The sequence below is a fragment of the Pantherophis guttatus genome, chromosome 13, assembly GCF_059756535.1.
Source record: "Pantherophis guttatus breed Tessera chromosome 13, ASM5975653v1, whole genome shotgun sequence".
NCBI lineage: Eukaryota > Metazoa > Chordata > Lepidosauria > Squamata > Colubridae > Pantherophis > Pantherophis guttatus.
This window is the reverse complement of record NC_142075.1, coordinates 16,704,081-16,725,000: the sequence shown is the minus strand read 5'-3', so window position 1 is coordinate 16,725,000 and position 20,920 is coordinate 16,704,081. Positions and strand designations below refer to the sequence as shown.

General features: G+C 41.9%; 1 protein-coding gene across 1 annotated transcript; it reads right to left on the bottom strand.

Annotated features, from left to right (window-relative positions):
- Positions 1-3,585: 3,585 nt before the first annotated feature.
- On the bottom strand, positions 3,586-20,383 carry FSD2 (fibronectin type III and SPRY domain containing 2). Its single transcript, XM_087878209.1, has 13 exons — positions 20,249-20,383; positions 18,310-18,765; positions 17,787-17,882; positions 16,853-17,086; positions 14,279-14,301; positions 11,901-12,022; positions 10,575-10,739; positions 9,555-9,689; positions 8,554-8,707; positions 6,018-6,151; positions 5,291-5,423; positions 4,284-4,460; positions 3,586-4,008 (listed from the first exon to the last, which is right to left on the bottom strand). The coding sequence occupies exons 2-13, from the start codon at positions 18,697-18,699 to the stop codon at positions 3,759-3,761; spliced, it is 2,013 nt and encodes a 670-aa protein (XP_087734335.1). The 5' UTR covers positions 18,700-18,765; positions 20,249-20,383; the 3' UTR covers positions 3,586-3,758.
- Between the last annotated feature and the right edge of the window lie 537 nt (positions 20,384-20,920).

Below are 20,920 nucleotides of genomic sequence, written 5' to 3'. Positions count from 1 at the left end.
CAAATTTATTTGCTGCCCATCTTACAATTCAGGTGATTCTTTCTTTCTTTCTTTCTTTCTTTCTTTCTTTCTTTCTTTCTTTCTTTCTTTCTTTCTTTCTTTCTTTCTTTCTTTCCTTTCTTTCTTTCTTTCTTTCTCTTTCTTTCTTTCTTTCTTTCTCTTTCTTTTTCTTTCTTTCTTTCTTTCCTTCCTTCCTTGTTCAATTTATTTGGTGCCTATTTTGCAGTTCAGGTGATTCCTTCCTTCCTTCCTTCCTTCCTTCCTTCCTTCCTTCCTTCCTCAAATTTATTTGCTGCCCATCTTGCAGTTCAGCTGATTCTTTCTTTCTTTCTTTCTTTCTTTCTTTCTTTCTTTCTTTCTTTCTTTCTTTCTTTCTTTCTTTCTTTCTCTTTCCTTCCTTCCTTCCTTCCTTCCTTCCTTCCTTCCTTCCTTCCTTCCTTCCTTCCTTCCTTCCTTCCTTCCTTGTTCAATTTATTTGGTGCCTATTTTGCAGTTCAGGTGATTCCTTCCTTCCTTCCTTCCTTCCTTCCTTCCTTCCTTCCTTCCTTCCTTCCTTCCTCAAATTTATTTGCTGCCCATCTTGCAATTCAGCTGATTCTCTTTCTTTCTTTCTTTCTTTTCTTTCTTTCTTTTTCTTTCTTTCTTTCTTTCTTTCTTTCTTTCTTTCTTTCTTTCTTTCTTTCTTTCTTTTTCTCTTTTCTTTTTCTTTTCCTCCCTCCCTCCCTCCCTCCCTCCCTTCCTTCCTTCCCTCCATCTTGCCTCTTTTCTTTCTGATGATGCCCTAATGCAAAAACATCATCACTATATTATCCAGTTCTCCAATTGTGTTCAATTTTGAATTTTTTTTTGATCTTGGGAAGAGAATCCTGGCTAATGAAAGCATCCATGGTAAAGATGATAATCCCCTCGCTCAGCCTCTACACTTTTTTCTCCCCCAGTAGAAGTTGATTTTTCATATAGTAAGAAAGCACGGAGGGAAAAGCTGTTTTCTCTCGTCTACTGCTCTAATTCTCTCTGGAATTGCACAATGTAACTCATCTGTGCCCATGCAGTATACGCACATACTTTTATCTCTTTCCATCTTAGTCCCTAAGCAGCTTAGTTAGAAGACACAACACTGGAAAAACACACTTGTGATTATTTGAGCCCTGCCAGCTTTATTCCTCTTGAATTGTGTGATTACAAGAAGACGCCACATTTTCTTGCAACTTGAAACACTCCCTTGCAATAGTGATCTTTGGCTTCAGCTCTTTAAATTGGAAACAGAGGCTGGATTTCATTTTTCTCCACCTAGCTGAAAAATGCCATTCCTTGTCAACTTCTTTATTCTCATGCTAAGCACACACCAGATAAATCACATTGTAGCTTAGCGCGGCACATGAAGCAAGTCCCTGGATAAATATAAGTATTGTACCGAGTAAGGAAGAGACAGGCCTATTTATGTTTAAATGACCTATGTGGGAAGGAGTTTCTTTTTGGTTGTACGAGAACAGAATTTGAAAAGCACTTTCATGACAGGTCTAGATTAGAAAACTCACACTGGCGTCTGATGTATTATTACTAACACAGCTTAATCAATGTTTTTCCTTCCACTGAGTTCTGAAATATACTTTTGACAACAGGAAGCTGTGAAAAACTCCATACTTAATCAATGGCTTGAAAAGCTCAACAAAGAAGGAGCAGATTGGGGGAATGGGTATGGTTGGAATTAGATTACATGTCACTGGAAGGCAAAAATCACCAAACTGAGTCTTACTTATTTTGGCCACGTCGGGCAAGGGAATTCAGTAGAGGAAGCAACAGGGGTGAAATCCAGCAGGTTCTGGAGAACTGGTAGCGGAAATTTTGAGTAGTTCAGAGAATTGCCAAATACCAGCCTTGGTAGTACAGTGGTTTAATGCCCCCTGTTATTAACACAGCTGCCTGCAATTTCTGCAGGTTCAAATCTTACCAGGCTCAAGGTTGACTCAGCCTTCCATCCTTTCTAAGGTAGGTGAAATGAGGACCCAGTTTGTGGGGGCAATAAGCTGATTTTGTATAAATATACAAAAGTATGAAGGCTATTGCTTAACGCATTGTAAGCCGCCCTGAGTCTCCGGAGAAGGGCGGCATATAAATCAAATTTTAAAAAAAACAAAACATCTCTGGCTGGCCCCAGATTGGGATGGGAATGGAGATTTTGCAGTATCCTTCCCCCTGGAGTGGGGTGAGAATGGAGATTTTCTTTATTTCTTCTTTATTTCTTCTTTCTTTTTCTTTTTTTTCTTTATTTAATTTGTATACCGCCCTTCTCCAACAGGACTCAGGGCGGTGAACAGCCATGGTAAAACACAATTTATAAAATTTAAAAGCAGTTTAAAAGACATTAAATAATTTTGGCCATCAATTTAAAACAACCCAGTTAAAACCAATTACAAATTAAAACCGCAAGAATGGGATCATTTTGCAGTATCCTTCCCCTGCCACCCCCACCAAGCCACACCACGCCCATCAAGCCCACAGAACCTCCTCCTCCCCCCCCCAATATCCTGACAGTTGGAACAATCAGTAGAACAATTTGCCTCCAGAAATTATGAATGCTCCAGCACTGGAAGTTTTTAAGGATTGGACACAGTTTGTGTGAAATAGGATAGGGCTGTGGTAGCGAACCTATGACATGCATGCCAGAGGTGGCACTCAGTGCCCTCTCTGATGGCACGCGAGCCGTCGTCCCAGTTCAGCTCCGCTGTGCATATGCATGTGCACGCTCCACCTGCCAGCCAGTTCGTCTTCAGGTATCTGCCACGCATGTGCGGGGGGCCACACTCACATGCATGGGGCAGAATGCATGCAGGGGGGCCGCACACATATGCGCAGGGTTCCCCACCATCCAGTCAGAGCTGAAGAACCCTTCTTGGATGAGAAGTGACACGTCTTCGAAGAAAAACAAGGAAGTCCAGTTACCTCTTGAAAAAGCACCTTTGGGAGATAGGTAAGAGCCCTTCTGCTTCTTTAGGAGCCTTCCATCCTTTCTAAGGTAGGTAAATTGAGGACCCAGTTTGTGGGGGCAATAAGCTGACTTTGTATAAATATACAAAAGGATGAAGGCTATTGCTTAACGCATTGTAAGCCAGCCTGAGTCTCCGGAGAAGGGCGGCATATAAATCAAATTAAAAAAATAAAAATAAATAATAGATGAAACAGTTGAGGTCATGTCTTCTTTTGCCAAATAATTGCTTATTATTTTATTTTTGCAATCTCTCTGCTGCTGTATTCTTCCCACTGAGCAACATTAGCTACATTAACAATGCTTCCTTTGGCCTTACTGTACCCGAATTTAAGTTTATTCTAAGTATTTTAAAAAAAAGAGTGTATCATGTTGATCCAAAATATTTACGATGCTTACTCGATAAAACTCTTTTCTTGGAGTGTGCAATACACAAAATTATTATCTATTCTAACAGGCTAGGTTTGCAAAGCAAGTCAAACTAGGGGAAAAAAAACCCTCACAACTCACTAGGTTAATTAATATTTGTGTAAATGAAGCCCTTAGTATTTCAGCTGGTCAGATGAAGTGTTTTTTGTGGGTAAACAACAAGAAACACATTTTAAAGTATTCAACAGAATTCACTTTATGAACAATACGGTCTTGTCTCCCATACTAACCAAATAAATAACTAAGTAATAAAGACAATTTGTGGGGAGAAAGAGAAAAGATTGCAACAGGGGCTGAGAGTGTGCTGCACGGCATATTACGAATGCCACCTTGCTACTCCGAATCACAAAACAACCTGCGGAGCTACTGTGATGCCATTTCGAATCCTGAGCACACCGACGTCTTCCAATGCAAAACAGGGACACACAAAATCGCGGAAGTTGTTGTGGAAGGTGTGCAAGTGTTGCGCGATATCAGCGTTAAAAAACGAGAGAGTCCCTTCATCGTAGTCCAGCAAAAGGCCAATCTTCTCGGGAGGAACCGTGATCTTGATGTCGGGTGTCACCCCATCGTTGAGAAATTCATAGAGGTGGCTGCGTAAGGAGAAAGAGATCAGAAGCTTGAAATCATGGGTGCCCAACCTTAGCAGCTTGAAGACACAAAATTATTATCTTTTTTGAAGCCCACCCCTGGCAGGGAACTGGGACTCTGCAACACCTCTCCCGGCATTGTTTGAGTTTATGAGGTTTGTAGTTCTTGATGAGGCCCTCAGCTGTTTAGGAAATCCACAGACAATAAGGGTAAGTTGAAGTATAAAATCTTGCAAGCTGATTGCAATGTCATCCCAAGAGTTAAGATTAAGCTGTACCTGGAGGAAGTAATGGTGTGCTTCATACACCAGGAGGAGTGACTTTCGCCCAAGTAATCGTCTCTTGGTACATTTTCAGAAGCTACCCCAATGCAATATTCAGTATTCTCATCCACATCGACCTCCCAGTAATGTTTTCCTCGGAATGGGATCGGATATCCCAACACAGCAATGGATCTGGCAAAAAAAGAAAAGAAGAGGGAGGGAGGGAGGGAACGTGGGTCAACTTTCAAGAATCAGAAGCTCTAAAATTCAACCCAGTGGTGAAATCCAAATTTCTTTACTACCGGTTCTGTGGGTGTGGCTTGGTGGGTGGGGTGTGGCTTGGTGGGCATGGCTTGGTGGGCATGGCAGGGGAAGGATACTGCAAAATCTCCATTCCCACCCCACTCCAGGGGAAGGATACTGCAAAATCTCCATTCCCACCCCACTCCAGGGGAAAGATACTGCAAAATCTCCATTCCCACCCCACTCTGGGGCCAGCCAGAGGTGATATTTGCCGGTTCTCCGAACTACTCAAAATGTCCGCTACCGGTTCTCCAGAACCTGTCAGAACCTGCTGGATTTCACCCTTGAATTCAACCCCTATGACTGTTTTTCACCATTTGCTTTGAGCTGTGGCAAGCAATTTTAACACTGTCCAAAGTGCATTTTCAGAGGTCCTGGGTCCTTTTTAAAGAAAGGATCATGAAGAGCCTGTAGTACAGTGGACTAAAGCACTGTTATTAACATCTGCTGCTTGCAATTACTGCAAGTTCAAATCTCACCAGGCTCAAGGTCGACTCAGCCTCCCATCCTTTCAAAGGTAGGTGAAATGAGGACCCAGATTATGGGGGGCAATAAACTGACTTTGTATAAATATACAAAAGTATGAAGGCTATTGCTTAACGCATTGTAAGCTGCCCTGAGTCTCCAGAGAAGGGCGGCATATAAATTAAAGCAAAAAAAAAAAAAAGGCAATAAAATGGGATTAAAAAGAATGCAGACTAGGCATAAAGAACCCAAACCTTGTAAAACTGTCTTCACCAAAGGATGTGTCACTTCGGGCCCTCTTGGTTTCGTGGCAGGCCAATGTCAGCCCATCGTCCAGGATGGACAACAAGGGATGAGCTGTCTTTTCATTGAGGGTAAATACAGTTCCTGTAGGAGAAATGAAATCTGGTTGTAACTATTCAGTCCAGGAGTGGGCTGCTGGGGGTTTGCAGTGGTTCAGGAGAACCTCTAGCTAAGATTCTGTGCAGTTCGGAGAACCCCCCAAATCCCACTCCGGGCTGGCCCTGCTAATCCTGCCCCTCCCCTCCCAGGAGTCCCCACGCAGCCCGTTTTGGATGCAGGTAAGTGCAGGGTGCATGTGGAGGCTTCGGGAGGGCGAAAAGCAGGCCAACCGGAAGTTTGGGAAGACAGGAAATGAGCCCATTTCCAACCTCGGGAGGGTCTCCGGAGGAGGCCGTTTTTGCCCTCTCAGAGGCTCAAGGAAAAAACACTCCCCCTCCCCCGGTGGTGCAGGAGGCTGACTAAGCCACGCCCCCCATGGCCACGCCCACCCAGCAACTGGGAACCCCTTACTAAAATTTTTGAAGCCCACCCCTGCATACAGCATCTCTCGATTCCCCCCCACACCTGCTAATTTTTGGAAACGAAGTAAAATAATTTTAAAAAGCACCCGCTAGAAGCAATGTAAAATAGGATGCCACCATTTGCCAAGTGTACCTGCTAAGAGTGCATTCTTACTACCTGTGCTAAGGATAGAAGCGGGCTCACTCCTTTCACTTGATCCTCCTATATTGAGGGCCTTCACAAATAGAAGATAGCTTTGTTTTGGCTCCAGCTGAATCAACGCCTCACAATTTGGAATTCCAACAACAGACCTGGGGAACAAAAAAGTGGAAAAAATGTTTAGAATCACATTTGAAAGGAGGATTAAGGTTTTTGTTTTTTTGTTTTTTGTTGATCCTGGGAACCTCAGAAAGAGTTGAGAAGTAACACTCCCGATTTTATTTTGTACCATATTGGAGAGCGGAGATTAACATGAAAGGAAGTGTTAAGCAAGCTTTACAAGGTATCAGTATCTCAGTCATACTGATCGTGGCTTTTTTCCACCTGGAAACTCTATTCCAGTGTCCAGCCCACTACAATGACTTTGAAAATTTCTATCAGTTGGTTGCCTCCTTGGGTGAGCTGACTATCCCTGGGTATAGCAGAAACATCATAACATGTTTCCCCAAAAATAAGACCCTGTCTTATATTTTTTGAACCCCGAAATAAGTGCTTGGCCTTATTTTTGGGGAGGTCTTATTATTTTGGGGCAAGTGGAGCAAGGTGGGGATCATCTTGCCATCTTACCTGATTTCCAGCTCTGTCTCCCTAACCCTAACCGGTGGAAATTTATTTATTTATTGTATTTATTGGTTCAATTTATATGCTGCCCTTTTCCGGAGACTCAGGGCGGCTTACAATGCGTTAAGCAGTAGCCTTCATACTTTTGTATATACCTGCTTAGTAGGGCTTTTGGCCCCCCCAAGCGGTGTTCTTTTTTATACAAAGTCAGCTTATTGCCCCCACAAACCGGGTCCTCATTTTACCTACCTCGGAAGGATGGAAGGCTGAGTCAACCTTGAGCCTGGTGAGATTTGAACTTGCAGTAATTGCAGGCAGCTGGTATTACTTAACAGTGCTTTAGTCTGCTGCGCCACCAAGGCTCTTTTTATGGTGGGGACCAGCTGCACATGCGGTTAAATATTTTCAGGGAGGTCTTATTTTCAGGGAGGTCTTATTTTCGAGGGAGGTCTTATTTTCGGGGAAACACGGTAGCATAATAGGGAAAATGTCAGGGTTCCAAGTAACACCACCAACAAAAGAAGACTCCGAGGCTAGAAGTTCCTCCAAGTTCCATTTTATTAGAGATGTCATATTGGCACATCTGGGAAAACCCGAATCTGAGAGCTTCCGGGTTTCCCCCACCCAAAAGAAAGCCCAAGTCCCTTCCCTCTGTACCCACATGTCCATCACATGGTCCAATCAATGCACCGTCTCAACTGGAGATGCCTCCCAGGCACACCACTCCAGGTGCAGGCAGGATGTCCTTGACTCTGAGAGAAAATAATGTTATTATGGCTAGATATCCCTGCAACTCCTTGCAATCCCCCCTCCCAATTCACCACAGCACTAAGTGTGGCAGCCCTGAAGAGCCAAAGAAAAAGATGGCCTCCAGGACTGAAAGAACCTTCTATCTGTGAAATTGACCAAGGGAGTTATGAACCTGACCAGAGAAAAACAAAGTACCATGGAAATGGTGGGAGGGAGTTAGGTCCCCCTCCCCCATCTCTGCTTCCTTTGAGAGATTGGTAAACTGGGAATAATTTATTTCTCTTACTAACAATAAATACAAGTGAATATTCTATGTGTGTTTGCAGATAGAAAAGAGAAAGAAAGAAAGAAAGAGAAAAAAGAAAGAAAGAGAAAGAAAGAAAGAAAAAGAAAGAAGGAAGGAAGGAAAGGAAAGGAAAGGAAAAGGAAGGAAGGAAGGAAGGAAGGAAGGAAGGAAGGAAGGAAGGAAGGAAGGAAGGAAGGAAGGAAGGAAGGAAGGAAACAGCTTGGAGTAGTCATGCTGTTGGTAGCAAAAACCATTGGGAAAAAAATTATTTTGTCTATAATTTGACGTTTCCTTCCTGCTCATGTTCTAAACATGCTATATCTTACATTGTAATGCAATGGAGCAACATTTTGGAAAATGACCACGGGCAAAAGAAGTTCTAGGATGGACTGGGATGAATACTTTCTTTTATGCACCCTTTGAACTGCGGTCCCAAAGCTTTTAGTAGGGTTGAGTGAGTGTTGCTTCTTAGATTTGCTCCCAAATATGATTCTACTCAAAAGATCCAGTGTATCGCTGAATATGACCATGAACCAGAGGTGGGTTTCAGCAGGTTCTGACCAGTTCTGGATAACCGGTAGTGGAAATTTTGAATAGTTTGGAGAACCGGCAAATACCACCTCTGACTGGCCCCGTCCCCATCTATTCTCTGCCTCCTGAGTCCCAGCTGATTGGGAGGAAATGGGGATTTTGCAGTAACCTTCCCCTGGAGTGGGGAGGGAATGGAGATTTTACAGTATCCTTTCCCTGCCACGCTCACCAAGCCACACCCATCAAGCCATGCCACGTCCACCAAGCCACACCCACAGAACCAGTAGTAAAAATTTTTGAAGCCGACCACTGCCATGAACTCATGATATGGTACGATACGTGCATATCAAACCCCGTGCAACTTACTCAGTGAGAATTTCGCCTCCATCTCCATCAGCCATCTTGGATAATTCAACAGTGTAGGATTCCACAGGATTACTATTTCCACATTCCCATCGCACCAGTGCAGAGTATTCACAACTCTGAATCGCCTTTTCTTTGATAACAGGTGGCAAAGGAGCTGAAAACGTAGACCGTACAAGAGTCTTTTGAAGCATTAAAAAAATGAAAGCTGTTTTGTTGGGGTTTTTTTTGGTTGAGTGAAAATATAGACAATAAGTTGCAAAGACTCGGATCATTAATAAAATATTGGGCCTTGGATTTCTGGGTTGCCTTTTCAGCTGGGAAAAGAATTCAAGACAATCAACAACCCAAAAACGACTTAAGTAGAAATTTAGCAAATTCTGTTTAAAAGCCACGAACAAAATGACAATATTCATTTAAACTTCTTCTCCACCTTTTAATAGAACTAAAGGAAGACAACAGTTAGAACAATTAATCAGTGGGACGACTTGCCTCCAGGAGTTGTGAATGCTCCAACACTGGAAGTTTTTAAGAAGATGTTGGATAACCATTTGTCTGAAGTGGTGTAGAGTTTCCTGCCTGGGCAGGGGGTTGGACTAGAAGACCTCCAAGGTCCCTTCCAACTCTGTTATTCTATTCTATTCTATTCTATTCTATTCTATTCTATTCTATTCTACTCTACTCTACTCTACTCTACTCTACTCTACTCTATTCTATTCTAACAGTTGAGGATGTAGATCATTTTTATTATATAATTAAGGTGAAACTTTTTTTTAAAAAAAAAACCACTATCAGTTAAAAAATTAAATAACCTGACTTTTTGAGAAATATTAGTACCAAAAGTCAACATCATCTGGATAAACCTTCAAGGATAGGATTGAGATCTTAATCTCTCAGTTTACACAAAAAAAAATTAGCTTTGGGCAGACTGGTTCCCACTTTGCCAATGTCAATAAAACATTATTGTTTTCCTAAACCAAAACATAATATCAGAAGCCATTTACCTGTCATATACACGGCTCTTTCGCTCTCTGCGCTGACCCCAGCTCTGTTAACTGCCTTTACCCAAAATTCGTATTGTGTGTTGGGCATCAGCTGAGCAACTGTGCAGTAGGTTTCTTTCACATTTAGCTTAAACTCTGCAATTGGAAAGTACAACGATTATAAGGAGTTCTTTGAAATTGCTTAACGTATTGTAAGCCGCCCGGAGTCTCCGGAGAACGGCGGCATATAAATCAAAAATTTTTTTTAAAAAAAATTGCAACAGATTCTTAAGTCATAGCTTATTTCATGCCAGAGTAACAGCATATTACGTTGTGGTCTTTCTCTTTTAAACTTGGTTTGGAGTAAACAAGCCACAAATTGAGGGTAGCTCCCAGATAGACTCTTTGCTAATTTCCAGAGCTCACGTTCTAAAGATTTAATGGCCTGAGGGCAAAATAAGAAGTAAAATTTATTAAACTTCTACTAATTAGAGCAAAAAAGAGATGTGGTGGCTCAGTGGCTACGATGCTGAGCTTGTCGATCGAAAGGTCGGCAGTTCAGCGGTTCGAATCCCTAGTGCCGCGTAATGGGGTGAGCTCCCGTGACTTGTCTCACCTTCTGCCAACCTAGCAGTTCGAAAGCAGGTAAAAAATGCAAGTAGAAAAAATAGGGACCACCTTTGGTGGGAAGGTAACAGCGTTCCATGCACCTTTGGCATTTAGTCATGCCGGCCACATGACCACGGAGACGTCTTCGGACAGTGTTGGCTCTTTGGCTTTGAAACGGAGATGAGCACCGCCCCCTAGAGTCGGTAACGACTAGCACATATATGCGAGGGGAACCTTAATTAGGGCAATCAGGATGCTTAGAAGAAAAGCAGCAGATAAAATCACCATAAATTCAGCAGGTTGCCAGGATGGAAATGCCACCTTCATTTCTGTCTTGCCAGATCTGCCTCCAGGCGGATGTTGTCATTAAGAGTTTAGTTAGAGACGTGTTTGTTTTTTTCATTCTACCTGATCTGGCTTTAGTCTCTTTACCTTCTTCCTCCTTGCTTGATGCATCATTGCTCACTCGCTTGTAATAGAGTTGGTAGCTTTCTACAATATCGTCTGAGAAAAAGCTCCAGCAAACTTTCACAGATGTCCCCGTAGCTGAGTTGGGATCTTGAGCGTTCATCACTGGTGCACAAGGGGGTGTAAAAACTACAATCAGAAAGGGAGAAATCAGTTGTAAGATTTTGCAAAAGGGGACAGGAAATTTCCAGACTTGGGTATTTACTCTTTGGTGAAAACTACCGTGCACCAGGATGGAATTTAACTGAGAAGATGGACTTCCTTTTCTACCAAAATCAATATTACATCTGTGAGAAATGCATTTTGAGAGCTAGAAATCTGAGTAGCTACATTTGTTACAAGGAGACAAATTCCTTGTATATCTAATCACACTTGGCCAAATAAAGTATTCTATTCTATTCTATTCTATTCTATTCTATTCTATTCTATTCTATTCTATTCTATTCTATTCTATTCTATTCTATTCTATTCTATTCCACCCTAACCTACCCTACCCAACCCAACCAACCCTACCCAACCTCCCCACTCTTTTCTACTCTACTCTACTCTACTCTACTCTACTCTACTCTACTCTACTCTACTCTACTCTACTCTATTTTACTATGTTTCATCCAACTTCAGCGTCCATTAAATCAAATCATTTTTTTCTTGTCTTGACCAGACCTACTTGATTTTTCTTGACCAAGTCTACTTTTTGCTTGGCCAGAGTTACTTGATTGGCTAAGCCTACTTTCTGAAGCATGGCTTCCATCGCATCCTCAAAAGCCTACTGTGGCTTTCAGATGAAACATGCTGCTTATCCCCAACATTCCTTTCCTTGCCTGATAGAATTCTGCAGCCAACTGAGCGCATGGAGATTTCATTTATGGAGAGCTTGTCTTTTTTCTTTTTCTTTTGCAAATTGATGGATTTGTCCCCATTTGCTGATATGTTGAGAATGATGTAAGTCATGGGCGTAGGAAGTTAGAGCAACCATAATATAAATTCTGCAGTAGTCAATCATACAGAAGAAACTCTTCCAAATATATAATGATATATTTGGGCGTGTTTCTTCTCTGGAGAGGTTTGAGTATTCTAAATCAGAGGTCTCCAAACTTGGCAATTTGGAGACTTGTGGACTTCAACTCCCAGAATTCCTCAGCCAGCAAAGTTGAAGTCCACAAGTCTCCAAGTTGCCAAGGTTGGAGACCCCTGTTCTAAACTATGCATTTAAAGCACATCGTCTAGGAAATAAAGTCATCAGCTTCCATCTCAACCTACTGTTTATATTTGGTACTCTAACGGACTTACTTGGGAAAGAGCTAACAGACTCCATTTGTTCCTGAATGTCTGAGAAATGAATGATTCGGTTTTCAAACTCTGCTGGAGTTGATAGGTCTACACTCACATCCTTTTTCAAGAAGGCATGTACTCTGAAAATGCCACCAAAAAAAATCAGCATTAGATGGCTTGTGTTGAGCCTTATGCTACTCCCAAACATTTCTACTATATTATACATTTAATGCATGGACTGCACCCTTCAATTCTATACAGAATCCGTTTACAAAAAAAATATTCAGTAAAGACAGTATTAAAATCCCAAGTTAAACATGTTCATTAAGAATTGCAGGCTTCCCTTATGTAAATTTACATAAGGGAATATTTTTTAGGGGAGTGGGCAGAAGAATAAAGATATTAAGATTTATTAAGTATGGTAGTCTTGTAGGAAAGTGGGTGGAGACAGGTTAGTTTATTGATTGTTTAGTTTAAGAAAAGGGATATTATGTTTAGATATGAATATATGTAAAAGATTTGAGTTAAGAGATATAATGATGAGGGTGAAGGAAATGGGTAGACTATGAACTGAATAAATGTTAAATTAGGATTTATTATATAGTTTTATAGCGGAAGGTTGTTTTGAAATGTTAGATTAATATACATAAAAGATTTGATTTATTATTATGCTAAATTAGGAGTTATTATATAATGTTATAGTAGAATGTCATTTTGAAATGTATAGTATAAGGGGGATATGATAATTTTATTAGAAATAAAGGGTCAGTATATGGGGATGGAGTAAGGGGATGGTAAAGTATTATATAATCTGTTATGAATTTGGGTTTTATTATGAAGAAGTCACAGGGGGAGGGGAGGGGGAGGGGGGGTTAGGGAGGAGGGGGAAAAAAGGGGGAAAAATTTGTATTTGAAAAACTTTTTCAATAATAATAAAAAAAAAAGAATTGCAGGTTTCCAAGCAATAGGCAGTGATTCATAGAATAGAGGGAGGGAGCCTTCGAGGTCTTCTAGTCCAACCCCCTTCTCAAGCAGGAGATCCTATACCTTTCAGACAAGCAGCTGTCAATTCTGTCTCTTCTTTTCCTACAGAAACTGTGTTCTTTCAATCTATTGTTGACCACTTTATCCTGAACGGTTTGAGCCTTCCACAACTACAGGAAAGAATATTTCTGATTTCTATTTAAAAGATTATATGGAAAAGTTTCTACAGCACCACCTGAAGACAGGACAAGAGGCAATGGATGGAAACTAATCAAGGAGAGAAGCAACCTAAAACTAAGGAGAAATTTCCTGTCAGTTAGAACAATTAATGAGTGGAACAACTTGCCTCCAGAAGTTGTGAATGCACCAACACTGGAAGTTTTTAAGAAGAGATTGGACAACCATTTGTCTGAAGTGGTGTAGGGTTTCCTGCCTGGTTGGACTAGAAGACCTCCAAGGTCCCTTCCAACTCTGTTATTTTGTTATTCTGTTAAAGCATGCATCTTCACCAAGACCACCATATTTTATTTATTATTATTTTTTATTATTCATATTTCTATGCCGCCCACTCTCCGAAGACTCTGGGCGGCTTACACCAAAGACAGTATACTAAATAGCATATTGCCTCCAACAATCTGGGTCCTCATATCCCATATACTCATTTGCTCAGCTGGTTGCAATACATCCTTGGTAATGTTAAAACTTTAACAGGAGCCTGGTGGCGCAGCAGACTAATAGCCTGTTATTAACATTCAGCTGCCTGCAATTACTGCAAGTTCGAATCTCCCCAGGCTCAAGGTTGACTCAGCCTTCCATCCTTTCTAAGGTAGGTAAATTGAGGACCCAGTTTGTGGGGGCAATAAGCTGACTTTGTATAAATATACAAAAGTATGAAGGCTATTGCTTAACGCATTGTAAGCCGCCCTGAATCTCCAGAGAAGGGCGGCATATAAATCAAATTAAAAAAAAAAAACTTACATAAGGTTAATATGGAGCTAATCATCCCAAACATAACATAGCCTAGTAATAAATGCTTAAAAACTGGAAAAGATCCTGTTGATTGAGCCTCCTAGCAAATCTGACACCAGTATGCTTGAATTTATTTACGTAACCCCTACCCCCAGAATGCAATATAATTATTAACAGAAATTAAAAACAATATACTAGATGACAAGAAAATGGAAACCCAGCTGCTTGGCCCTGAAATGAAAGTCAAATTAGTACCAAACCAGACTAAGAAAAATCTTTTCACAATTTTATATAGGCAAAATTATATTTATTGCTCCCAACAATAGTATGCTGAATAAACTAACGTTAAGGGCCAATGTTAACATTTGTGACTACAAAAAGGATGACTACAGAGGGATGACAACAGAAAGGAACGCTCTTAACAATATGTATTTCGGTATTACCTGTGAATTGTTGCAACTGCAGTCTGTAGAAGAAAGAGAAATTGGTGATTCCACTAACATATTACATATGTACACGGATATGTGCACGCACACAAGTGTAATAATGATGTACTGACTTTTTTTTTCTCCAATTAAAATGGCTGTTATCCTCATGGCAAAGGCCCCTGCATCTTTCCTCAAAAGTATATCCTAATACGTTGAACAAAGTAATTGCCTTAGAGAATTGAAATCTCTGCTCCAGTCCATGATCTTTGTGCAGAAGCAGACAAGCTCACTGGACTTTTGCGAGATAGACAAGAATCGGGGTTATATAGGAGCTGGGAAAGGTGGTATGCTTGGCTGCAAAAAAAGACATCTTAAGAAGAATGAAAATATTAACCTTAATGTGAACGTGGGTAAATATTTATAGGAGCATTGCATGGCAGTTGAGAATTTTTTCTTCTGGATAAACTTTTCTTTCTTTTGATGAGTTGGCTTAATGGAGGTTTGTACTTTCTCTAGGCGAAAATTGATACTTTAAAGCTCTATATGGATTATATTATTCTCTGCAATTCTATCCATATTGTTATACTTTTTTTTCTGTATTTTTTAAATAATTTTCAATAAATTTTTTTTAAAAAAAGAGAGAATTGAAATCTCAAAGCAGAGATTGAAATAATGTCTTCATAAATGTCACAAGTCGTCTGATTAAATGGCAGAATAGAGCTCTTGCATCGCAAACCCAAAGGGGGCAAAATGACAAAGAAGCCCACTGCAAACAGCAAGGTAAAGGTAAAGATAAAGGTTCTCCTTGCACATATGTGCTAGTCGTTCCTGACTCTAGGGGGCGGTGCTCATTTCTGTTTCAAAGCCGAAGAGCCAGCGCTGTCCGAAGACGTCTCCGTGGTCAAGTGGCCGGCATGACTCAACGCCAAAGGCGCACAGAATGCTGTTACCTTCCCACCAAAGGTGGTCCCTATTTTTTCTACTTGCATTTTTTACCTGCTTTCAAACTGCTAGGTTGGCAGAAGCTGGGAGGAGTAACGGGAGCTCACCCCGTTACGTGGCACTAAGGATTCGAACCGCTGAACTGCCGACCTTTCGATCGACAAGCTCAGCATTTTAGCCACTGAGCCACCGCATCCCTTTTTAAACAGCAAGGTATAATGGTAATAATTTCATAATAACAATTTCATAATTACAAAATTGTAGCCCTTTCAGCGGAGAATCCAGAACTGGGACTCCTACAGAGACCCACTGGTTTAGGGGAGGTGCTCTGGATCACTCTGATCATAATAGTGGTCGTAAGTCGAGGATTACCTATACAACAAAAGCTCATTCTATACTGAAAGTTAGATGCAATCCTAAATAACCTGTGGATCTACACTGGTACCTTGGTACTCATTGGTTCTGGGAGGCATGATGAGTACAAAAAATGATGAGTACCAAACAAATTTTTCCCACAAGGAATAATATAGTGAGTGACAAGGCAGCTGACAGCAACAAGTTCTAGCATTTGTGTCGAGTACCAAACAAACATTGTCCCAAAGGTGCTTTTTCGAGAGGCAACTGTTTCTAGTTTTTTCTTTGAAGACATTTTGCTTCTCATCCAAGAAGCTTCTTCAGCTCTTACTGAATGGTGGGGAATGGAAGGATTTATGTTCCTTGCAGACAGCTGGTCATTTACATTCTCGTAGAGAGACGTTGAGGCCACTTGGAGTTTTATCTGTGGCCTCAGGGCCACCTGAGTAGTGTAAATGGGTGTGAAGCCTCCTTGGAACTGCTGAAAGGACTGTGTTGTAGAGTGGAGATAGATGACGTCATATCCCTTCCCCTCTGTTGAAGAGGGACATTTATGTCTAAATTGAACAGCCCTCACTCAACAGAAGGGGAGGGATATGACATCATCTATCTCCAGTCTACAACAGTCCTTTCAGCAGTTCCAAGGAGGCTCCACACCCATTTGCACTACTCAGGTGACCCTGAGGACACAGGAGGACCTCCAGGTGGTCTCAATGACTCTCTAGATATAAATATAGGAGCCTTGGTGGAGCAGTGGACTAAAGCGCTGTTACGTAGCACTTAAGTAGCACTTAACTGCCAGCTGCCTGCAATTACTGCGAGTTCAAATCTCACCAGGCTCAAGGTTGACTCAGCCTTCCAATCCTTCCAAGATAGGTAAAATGAGGACCCGGATTGGTGGGGACAAGAGGCTGTCTTTGTATAAAAAAAAGAACACCGCTTGTGGGGGGCCCAAAAGCCCTACTAAGCAGGTATATACAAAAGTATGAAGGCTATTGCTTAACGCATTGTAAGCCGCCCTGAGTCTCCAGAGAAGGGCGGCATATAAATTGAACCAATGAATGAATGAATGAATGAATGAAGATGACCAGCTGTCTGCAAGGAACTGAATACCATCTCTGGTACCACTGAATATTCATTCTTGTAACTGAACTTTTTTTTTTTTTTTACCAAATAAGTGTACTCTTAACATCACCAATGTTATCTTCCTTTATATTTTTCAGCAATCCCTAAAGGAATGGTTTTGAGCCCATTTGAGGTCACATTTCCCCCTGGAGTCTTTCTGTCCTTTACCTTGAGGGCTTCTAATTTTTTTTCACCCTGGTCAAGATTTTCGATGGTTTCCATCAGATCTTTGCAAATATCCAGATTCTCCCCACAGTTGACCAGTTCTTTGTACAAAGCTTCCAGTTTCTCTTTCTTCTCCTCCCCCAAAGCCTGCATATTTTCTTCGTATCGCTGCTCGAGGATCTGTATGATGTCATCGTAACGCTTCTCGAAGTTTTGCTGCTGCCTGGTAAAATTCTCCTGGAAGGAAATATTTTGGGTTCAGTTGAGCACACTCACAAGTGTTGGCAATCAAATGTGGAGATTGCTCTAAGAAAAGAAAAGGTTTAATGTACTTTTATTTATCCAATACAAGTGGTGGGGTTCAGCCGGTTTGGGCTTGTTTGGATGAACCGGTAGTTAAGTTGCTGCCCCTCCCCTCCCTGCCCCTTCCAGGAGTCCCCAAGTGCCCCATTTTGGCTCCCAGCTAAGTGCAGGGAGCCCTACTAGGCCCAAAATGGGGCATGGGGGAACAGTGCCCCCCCCCCCCCCGTGGCCTGTTTTCGCTCCCAGGAGGCTTCAGGGAGGTCATTAGGGCAGAGAACCGGTTGTTAAATTATTTCAATCCCACTACTAGAATAGAATAGAATAACAGAGTTGGAAGGGACCTTGGAGGTCTTCTAGTCCAACCCCCTGCCCAGGCAGGAAACCCTACACCACTTCAGACAAATGGTTATCCAACCTCTTCTTAAAAACCTCCAGTGTTGGAGCATTCACAACTTCTGGAGGCAAGTTGTTCCACTGATTAATATAGCCTTCGGAGCCTGGGAAGGGCAAAAACGCCTCCACAACATGGTGCAGGAGGCTGACTAGGCCACGCCCACCCAGCAACTGGGCAGAGAACCCCTTGCTAAAATTTTTGAAGCCCACCCCCTGAACTTAACTCACGAGAGCACCTTACCTCTACCGTAATAAAAATTTCCTCCAAGTGGCTAGCAAAACTCTCCAGGTGAGCGATTTGGTCTTCCAATCGGCCAATATTTTTCTGGAGCGCATCCTTTCAAAACAAAAAAGCGGTTCAGAGTCTTGCAGCCTAGCCAAACGTGTCCTGTGTCAGCATTCTAATGCTGCCATAAAGAGAAGACGAAGAGGCTTGACTTTTCACCTACTTATTTTCTCTGTAGATAATATCCCCTAGGAGATGGGAAGGGAGGGGGGACATTCCTGTGGGTTGAAGTCAGGAGGTGGGGAGACTGACTTGGAAGGTGGCCAATGAGACGCTGAGAATTGGGAAACGGAAAGGGAAGGGTTTGGGGTCAGAGGGTTAGTATCGGCTATGACGAAGTCGGGGCCGGATTTGTCGTACTCAATAAATGGAAGATTTCAGCAAAGATTAATTGTTTGGAAATGCAATTTATTTGAGATGACATCGAAACCTGACATCCTGCTTCCCTACCTGGATCGGCTTTACGATCGGTCCTCACCTTTGCGATATACACCACAGCCGCGAGAGACATGACTTCGTGCTCTTGATGGTCCTCGTTCTTGCTACTGAAAGGGGTCACTGGAACACAGCAAGTAATGCAATACAGTTCTTTCTCTTGGTAGGACTGTCGGCTTGCCTCCTTATCCTCAAGAACATCACGGTCACCCTTCTCATTATTTTCTCCCTCATGGTCTGTGGGTTGCTGATCCCGACACTCCACAGGAAGTGCGGGTTCCTTCTCTGCATCTTGGGTTGCCCTCTTTTCACACGGAGATAGATCTCGCCTTCGAAACGGTTCCTCGGGAAAGAAATCTTCAAGGGAGTCGTAAAGTTCCAAATGATAAAACCTGGGACTGTCTGGCTCGTCCCTTTTCAGTGGAGAGTCCATGGTGGAGAAGGAGTATTGGACACCAAGTCAAGAGGCCAAGAAAAGGTCTTGGGTGCTGCTTCCCACCTTCCTGTTAAGAAAACAATAAAAGTACAACACACAATGGAATTTATGCTTAACGTCTCAAAAAGCCAAGAAGGTTCAAGTCAGAGGTGGGCTGCTGGGGGTTCGGGAGAATCTCTAGCTAAGATTCTGTGCAGTTTGGAGTATCCCCAAATCCCACTCCTGCCCACCCCTCCCCTTCCCTCCCCTCCCAGGAGTCCCCACACAGCCTGTTTTGGATGCAGATAAGTGCAGGGCGTGCATGGAGGCTCGGGGAGGGCAAAAAACGGGCCTACCGGAAGTTTGGGAAGGATGGAAATGGGCCCATTTCCAGCCTCTAGAGGGCCTCCGGAGCCTGGGGAGGCCGTTTTCTCACTCCAGGCGGCTTGAGGAAAGCCTCCAGAGCTAGGGGAGGGCAAAAATGCCTCCCCCTCCCCGCTGTGGTGCAGGAGGCCGATTAGGCCACGCCAACCCAGCAACTGGGCAGAGAACCCCTTGCTAAAATTTTTGAAGCCCCCCCCTCCCAGTTCAAGTTGATTGATATCAGGAGATCCCAAGGAAATCCAACGAGACTGGAAATACTGGGAACTGGACATAACAATCCAATAATATAAATCTTTAAAACAGGTTTGAAATAGAGAACAAAATTTCCTTCTTCTTTTTCAAGTAGCCTTTCATAAAAGGTTGCTCCTATCAGGCTGTCAAAGAAATGCTAAACGCAATATATATAGTATATATCAGGGGTTAAATGCTCCCGGTTCGGATCGGATCGCCTGATCTGGTAGCGATGGCGGTGGGTGGTTCGGAGAACCGGTAGCAAAAATCCCTGCACCCCCCCTCCCATGCCCAGCTGAGCTGCGCGATCATCATCGGATGAAGAGGTTGTAGAAAAAATGCTTTTAAAAGAAAAAAGCCTCTGATGATCAGGCAACTCAGCTGGGATCGTCAGAGTCTTTTAAATGCGTTTTTTCTACAACCTCTTCAGCCAAAGAGGTTGTAAAAGAAATGCTTTTAAAAGGTAAAAAAAAAGCCTCTGACGATGACAGCTGAGCAGCACGTCGTCAGAGGTTGTGGTTTTTTTACTTTTAAAAACAATGCTTTTAAACTGTTAGTAAACCAGTTCAGATTTCACCACTGGTATATATAGTATAATATATAGTATATATAGTATATATGTACTATATATTATACTATATAATCGAATGGAAACAAATATGTATATTATACATACTACATATATTTGTTTCCATTTGATTTATTAAACATAAACACCAAGGAGATTTCAAAATCTCTCCTACAGGCATGTGGGAAAATGCGTGTGTCTGTGTGTCTAGCATTGTAAAGGAAACCACAGCTGTTTGATCGCCCCTAATTGAAACTGATCAGCAATGAGATCTTAAGGAAAAATTGTGCGCTGGGAACAACTACATGCAAACGCAGAGGCAGCACTTTCAAGCAGTTTAAAAGTTTTGAAAGTGAGGAATCCTTTTGTTCTTAAAAAGAATACTTGCCTTTTTCTGTTAAGGATCCATCAGTTCTTCTTACGGTCAAATGATCGTGACGCATTTCGGTTCCTCCGTATCAAAAACTTGATTTTCCAAACCTTGCCATCTTTCTGTAACTGAAAATTTAGTGCTGTAACATTAGACAAGATTTCCCCCCCTCCCCCCACCTACCCCATGAATAGCATGCCAGCTATTAGCAAGGGAGCAAAGATAGATCAGCACCTGTCTCTAAAGCTCCCTTAAATGTCATGGCAGAAAATGTCACATCCAAATCCTAACGAAAACATCGAGGCCTGAAAGTTTTGAATCCCAGAGAGACCCGTTTAAAAAATGTCTTCTTTAAACCTTTCTGGAAGAAAGAGTGTATAGTAGCATCAATTGCCAACTGTGAAGATGGAGAGAATTGGGAATTAATACACTCCATATTTTGAGGACAAAGTCAGAATGGCTATATACAGAATGCCATTTATATATATAATATATATATATATGGTTCTGATCTTCTATTTATTCATGTAGTAGGGCTGTATTGCTGTTATCCTGCTTATCTTTCCTATTTCCTTCTCCAATTGGTATCTTATGATTTATCACTTTGTTTTTTGCATCTCATGATTTATTATTATATCTTATGATTTATGATTTATCACTTTGTTGTTTGTATGTACACTGAGAAC